This window comes from Triticum aestivum, chromosome 2A, assembly GCF_018294505.1.
Source record: "Triticum aestivum cultivar Chinese Spring chromosome 2A, IWGSC CS RefSeq v2.1, whole genome shotgun sequence".
NCBI lineage: Eukaryota > Viridiplantae > Streptophyta > Magnoliopsida > Poales > Poaceae > Triticum > Triticum aestivum.
In genome coordinates this window covers 43978200-43985210 of record NC_057797.1, presented here as the reverse complement: position 1 = coordinate 43985210, position 7011 = coordinate 43978200, and the positions used below count along the sequence as shown (strand labels likewise).

The 7011-nt window shown below is 47.1% G+C and overlaps 1 protein-coding gene and 1 long non-coding RNA gene across 2 annotated transcripts; both read left to right on the top strand.

Annotated features, from left to right (window-relative positions):
- The first annotated feature begins 257 nt into the window (after positions 1–257).
- Positions 258–4019, top strand: LOC123184613 (uncharacterized). The gene is made up of 3 exons (XR_006492999.1): positions 258–401; positions 2863–2983; positions 3273–4019. It is a non-coding gene; the product is annotated as an uncharacterized lncRNA (long non-coding RNA).
- Positions 294–2080, top strand: LOC123184612 (uncharacterized). Its single transcript, XM_044596709.1, has one exon. It carries the CDS (start codon positions 756–758, stop codon positions 1857–1859), a length of 1104 nt encoding a protein of 367 aa, XP_044452644.1. The 5' UTR covers positions 294–755; the 3' UTR covers positions 1860–2080.
- Positions 4020–7011: the final 2992 nt, after the last annotated feature.

Genomic DNA, 7011 nt, shown 5'->3' with positions numbered 1-7011 from the left:
TCCCTCCCTAAAGAAATATAATAGCGTTTAGATCACTATTTTTACAGAGGAATTATTTGTTTTAGCGAAGTATATTTAAAGAAAATTTTATCTTTTTTGAGGATCTTTTAGAGAATTTATCTTATTTTTTAGCAAATTTAGAGTTTTTTTTTTGAGAATTTATATTTTTTGAGAACTTTATTTTTTGAGGATCTTTTAGAGAATTTATCTTATTTTTTGAGATTTACAATGGAGGCGTCTGAAGAAAGAATAGCAGACGCGCAAAGTAGCCCTCAAAAGAAAAGAAAAAGCAGACGCGCAAAGAAAGGAGGGGAAGCAGAGGAGGGCCGGAGCGCCGCCGGCCACATCAACATTCCGGCGACCCCGGGCGCGGCGGCAACGACTCCGGCGACGACGGCGCGGTAACTCCGGTAACTCTTGGCTGTCCTGTAGGGGGTTCCCATTGCCGGGAGTTGGATTAGTCATTTCGTGCTTCTGCTCCGACTCGGGGTCTAGGTCGGGAGTTCTATCTGCAATCCGAGCGCGGCCGGGAGTTGGATTAGTCACTCCAATCCGAGGCCCCGCTTCATAAATAAGGGGAGGGGTTCCAAGACCTATAAGTAACACACCATTGCCAGGTTAGATAGATAGATCTGGATCCCCATTGTCGTCTCCTTGCCCTTCCGGCTCGTTTCTTCTCCTGTACTGGCGACCTCGTAACCACCAGAACAAAAAAAAAAATCAATCTTTAGGGCCGGAAGATCCATTGCAGAAGCATGCCTAAGCGTCAGCACTCGCACCTCGACGGCGACCGCACCGGAAAAAAGCCGCGGCGTGCGCCGAAGAAGCACCTCTACCTGGTGCTGGATGATTGGGACACGGGCTTCAGCATCTACAAGGTTGATGCCGACACTTTGCAAGATACCTGCACCAGCGACGTGCAGTTAGGGTTCCCTGGCCCTCCCGTCCTCCGGTTTCCTGTGCCAGTACGCCATCTTGGCATGAGCTTCACGGCCTTTGGTAACAGCATCTTCATCGCCACCAACCCACACTGTCCACAGACTCCCATCCTCGGATATGATACCGAGATAGCGGGAATCACCATCGGGCCAAGCCTACCACGTTCACTGCTTGGCGGCATTGACATCTCTGTGGCCGCCGGTGATAAGTTGTATGCATTGACATCTCGCCATGACGGCGAGCAGCACTCTTTTGAGGCCATGTCTTGGGCAGCCACGGGAAGCGATGAGCTTGAGGATCCACGGCCAGCCATGGATTGGTCCTGGAAAAGGGTGCCATCGCCACCGCCATTTGCCATGGATGATATAATTTCCTCTTACGCGCTGCACCCGGATGGGCACACCATATTCATGTCTGCACACGACAGTCTTTATCAACATGTTCCAAAGGGTACCTTCTCATTTGACACCAAGCGTTCTGAGTGGAGGTGGCATGGGGAATGGGCACTACCTTTCCAAGGACAAGGCTACTACGACAGCGAGCTAGACGCATGGGTTGGGCTCCGTAAAGACGGGTACATTTGTGCCTGTGAAGTCGCCTCCCGCAGCCGCGAAAGTGCTGTGCAGCCATATTGTAAGATTGCGAAGGAGAAGTTGTTCCTCAAAGTCCCGGAGCGGCGGCTGGCAGCAATAAGGGCCACTCTCGCGTACATGGGCAACAGCAACTTTTGCCTTGTCGATTGTGTGCAGCGCGAAGGAGTGGAGCCTACATGCATCGTCGATTGTTGCGTGCTCCATATGAGCACGTTTGGGCTTAAGTATGATCACAGGGGAGAGCTGCAAACCACGCGCCACTGCTCTAGCTCTTGTGTAGTGTCCAAGCATATCCTGTCCTTTTCTCCTGTAGTGTTCTGGATGTAATTAAGAAGTGTTTTGCTTGTTTTATGCAAGACCTGCTGTGTAATCTTGATGTAAACTGCTGTGATATGTGGCACTACTATGAAGAGAAATAAAAAGAAGTTGGTTCCCTTTTGCAATTTTCTTGAACCTGAGCCCAGAGATGGTCACATGTTTCAAGAACTAAAAGCGTTGTACTTTTGTGCTTGCGATATCACAATTGACAGGGATTAGAAAAGGTGGTGCAACTAAAGTAGTGTTTATTCATTTTTTTCCTCCAAAGATTAGATGATCCTGTATCTAACTGCCATGATCATTCTTTCGCAACTAAGAGTTATAAGATCCCCATGTCTGGTCACTACACCTTATTTCAGGATTAGTGGCAGGGAAGTGTCTAGTCATCTCTCCTGAGGTATAGTCATCAGAAAAACAATGGCAGGAAAGCAGGATTAATGGCATGGATAGATTGGTAGAATAAAACCTTGAACGCAGTACCTCTGTTATACGTGACTAACATGTTTTCTCAAGATCCTTATGTACTACTACCTTATATGTTCATGCATAAGGAGTTAGGATTGGATGGAACCCAAGCTTTCCAATGTTGTTGCAGTTCTCTTTTCAGTATAAAGCCCGAAATTGCCAGCGGATGGCCAGTGAGCTAAAAAGCGAAAGAATGGGTCATACGCACTCCTCTTATAGATAGGACGAACAAAGAACAGAAAGCAGTTTGAAACAGCATAGTGTCGGCTGTCAAGTTGTTTGCATGACATAGCAGATTGATTTAAATGCAGTAACAACTTAACAATGGCCTTGGACATAAGTTATTTCCGAGGAACAGTTGACCAGGAAGCATCCTTTCTTGCAAGTTGCAACCCTTTTAGTGTTTGTTGTTCACCCTCTGGAACAATTCATGCCCCAACTAGGAGACCGATGGTTATAGTTTCATCTGAAATTGTTCGAGTTGTACAATCCAAAGAATGGTGGAGTCAAGATTAAATGGTATGCAACCCTCTTTTCTTTTTTGCAGGGTAAATGATATGCAACTACCGTTGCTTTTGACATTGTGGCCACATTGAGATCAAATATATTTAAATATTTGGGTACATGAGATGAAATATTTCGGGCTACAAATTAGGAGAACACTGGTGGTAAGATCCATATTCCTTGAGGTACACAAGTATTTCAAATATATAAAATAGTGAGTATATTTTTGTATTTTTGCTATGAGGAAATCCTTCCTCTTTCTTCCACCCAGTATGATGGAAAATTCTGCAGACTGTTAGTCTTTGGAATGTCTGCAGAACATGATTACTTCATTAGCAAACTGTAGTTTCTACCTCCAACCATCATATTCAACTGTTTATACCTATTACTGTTAGACGGACAAGCTCGATCACCTTGAAAAATCAAAATCAGAGAAACATCCCTATTTTACAGATCACTGGTGTTGTTGGAAAATTTCATGTTGTTTCATACCCTACGGTGATTCCTGGTTGTCTGCTGGATGAAGATGGGATTGCTTGGGTTTTGAGAAACATCTACTCCGTCAGGTTGGCTTATCATGTGCTCACTGATGATGCTGGCCAGGAAAGAAACCTGAGAGTGGCTTGTGCAGCTTGCTCAACTGGCACTAAAGTGGTAAATTACCTGGATGGAAGAAGGTGTGGAAGATAAAAGTGCACAAAGTTTGCAATTTCTGGTGGAGAGCTCTGCATAATTTCAAGTAGGGGATGGAAGGCCGCTCACCAGCAGGAGTTTGGGCTCAATCATGAAGAGTTGAAGGTCAACCCTTCCGGTGCGGATTTATCTTTCTGATGAAGCTTACGGCCGTGTTGATGGATCATATAGAAGGTTCAGGAGCGTACAGTTTTTAAATTTGTTCAGCACACACATACATACTCCCTCTGTAAATGTAAGCATTTTGGTACAGAGGGAGTAGTTGATAGCGTTTTTTATACTGGGAGATTCCCAAAGAACATATGTTCATGGACCGTTGCTCATATGAGTTACTCCCTCCGTTCACTTTTGTAAGTCGTTTCAGACAACTCAAAATATGTTGTTTTGCACATTGTCTGAAATGTCTTCAAGGTCTTATAAAAGTGAACAGAGGGAGTAGTACATTTCTAGCTTTTATGGTCGCTCCGTCAGAATACTAATTCCCGTTTCTTTTATGGAACATTGATATCTCTCGCTTGCTCGCTCAATGTTGAGGCCAGGGTGCGTATATTGTTGAGTAGCTTCATCTCTGCGAGATCCTCAGCATTGCAGGTGCAGATCATGCCCAAGGCTGACGATGCCTTCTCCTGGAGGTGGACCACGTCCCGCCACCGCTGGGGCTGTCCACTTGTTGCCGGTTAATATCGGCAGCATCGGCGCGTTCCAGAACGCCGGCTTCGACATTGCCGGCTCTGCTGGCGGCGGCAACGACCTCTCGATGTACCGCCTGGAGCAGAGCACCTCCTGCACGAAACAGAGCAATCAATAGAACACTTGGGTTCCAAGAACAGAGCAAACATTAACAGGCAGTCAAGCAGATGGATGATGCTCTTGATCACGTCTCTCCGCAGAAGAGTTTCCAGCACCATGAACACATTGTGCACTCGTGCTTGCTAAACTTTGTTATAAGGGGAAAATATCAAGTGCTACGATGTATGGGGCCCCAAAAGTAGCACATTTTTGCAATACTTGCGAGAGAAACTCGAGATTGCAGAGCGTTGATCGGCAGGCCCAGAAAATTTGGCCTTGTTCGGCCAATACACGCATCACCATAGTACACTTGGGGGAGGCATATCTAGCTCCAACCGCTGCAACTGGGGCACATGCACCTTGACTTGTACCGCTACATGCTGCCGGCAGGCGATTGGACATGCGGCACGGCTGGTACATGTGCCGTGTCATCTCTCTCCAGCGGCTCGGAGTCGGAGGGGAGCGATTCCCCCAGTGACATACATACAGTCCTTCAAGCAAACAAGTGAAATCAGGAAATCAAACACCAGAAAGCAAACAAATCAGGAAATAAATAAAACACCAAAAAGTGGCATAGACGCAACAACGGCGTGGGTTCTCCGGCGACGCGGCAGGCTTCGGCAGCCGTGGGGAGAGGTCTGTCTCGGCTCCCAATGCATGGTAGGGTTTGATTGGATCTGAGCGACTGATTTGGTGCACGATTGGGGCTAACCAGGATAGATGGGGGCATGCACCATGGTGGCCAGTGGCGGCGGGACAACCGTGATGGATTATGGATGGTGTTGAGGACCCACTCATGGCAGCTTATAGGCGCGAGGTGGATATTGTAGCAGGTCACTTTAAGGGTTATCAGGTGGAGCACATTGACCGGCGCAAGAATGAAGCAGCAGATGCTCTAAGCCGGCTGGGATCTCAGCGTAAACCGGTACCACCCAATACCTTTCTAGATATCTTGCATAACCCGTCTATAAAGTTGCCTACAGAGGAGGATTTAGCTGTTCCTGATCCGCAGGCCCAATTGGTAGCCGCTTTACATGCCACTCCGGATTGGACGGTTCCATATTTGGCGTATCTGAACCGGGATGGGTTACCAGATGATGAGCTTTTCGCCAGACAGATAATCCGTCGGTCCAAGTCTATGGTTGTTCACAATGGCGAGTTACACCGTTCTAACGTTTTAGGCGTATTCCAACGTTGTGTTTCTCCTGAAGAAGGACAAGAGATTCTACGTGAAATCCATGAAGGGGATTGCGGTCACCATGCCGGTTCAAAATCCTTGGTGGCTAAAGCTTTCCGACATGGGTTCTACTGGTTGACAGCTCATTCTAATGCGGAGGATCTGGTAAAGCGGTGTGACGCTTGTCAGAAATTTTCACGTCGAGCTCATGTTCTGGCTCAAGAGTTACGCATGATTCCCATCACTTGGCCGTTTGCTACTTGGGGGCTTGATATGGTTGGACCCTTTAAGCGATCCAAGGACAAGAAGACCCACCTGTTGGTGGCGGTTGACAAGTTCACTAAATGGGTTGAAGCGGAGCCCATCAGTAAATGTGATGCAGCCACGGCGGTTCAATTTCTCAAAAAAATTATTTTCCGTTTTGGTTTTCCACACAGCATCATCACAGATAATGGTACGAACCTTTCTAAAGGTGAAATGGAGGAATTTTGCCAACGAGAGCACATCCGACTTGATGTAGCGTCCGTGGCTCACCCCCAGTCTAATGGTCAAGCTGAGAGGGCGAATCAAGAGATCCTGAAGGGTATCAAGCCTCGGCTTATGGTCCCTTTGAAGCGGACGCCGGGTTGTTGGGTGGAAGAATTACCATCTGTGTTATGGAGTATAAATACCATCCCAAACCGATCTACAGGTTATACACCTTTTTTCATGGTTTATGGGGCTGAGGCCGTCCTCCCAAGTGATATTCGTCATGACTCGCCCCGGGTTGCGAATTATATTGAAGCGGACAACGAGCAAGCACGCCAAGAGGCGCTGGACCTGTTAGATGAGAAACGGGACATGGCTTTGGCTCGGTCGGCGGTTTATCAACAAGACCTACGGCGTTATCACAGCCGCCGGGTTAAGACAAGAACCTTTCAAGAAGGCGATTTGGTGCTCCGGCTCATTCAAGACCAGACCGATATGCATAAGTTATCCCCACCTTGGGAAGGGCCCTTTGTGGTCAGTAAAGATCTGCACAACGGATCATACTACCTCATTGACGTTCGAGAAGACTCACGCAGCTCTGAGGAGGAGACCCGGCGGCCATGGAACATAGCTCTCCTACGGCCTTATTACACTTGAAGCCACAGGCTTTTCTTATGTACATATTTCAACAATGTATATATTATGACCAATATAATAAACATGCATCCTTGCTATTAAGCAGGGTCTCCGTCGTTTTCTTCAAATATCTGTTTTGCTTGGGGGCTTCAACTAATAAAGCAAAGTACTACCTGTTAAACCGGCTATCATGCCACCACCTAGCTTGGGAGCTTCACACCCAAGGGGCCAAAGAGAGTTTGGTTGCTCAAAGCATGACTCAAACATAGGCACCCATTGAGCACAGCTCACAAAGTTACTTAGGGGCTCTTTGTGTCAAATACCAAAGAGTTTGAAAGGACCCTTGTAGCCGGGTATCGACCCACGGCTTGGAAGCTTGGTGTATTCACCTAAAACCCCGGGTTAACCTGCCTTCATCAAGTAAGTCAC

Coding starts and splice junctions, on each gene's coding strand:
- LOC123184612 (XM_044596709.1), top strand. CDS start 756: ATGCCTAAGCGTCAGCACTCGCACCTCGACGGCGACCGCACCGGAAAA.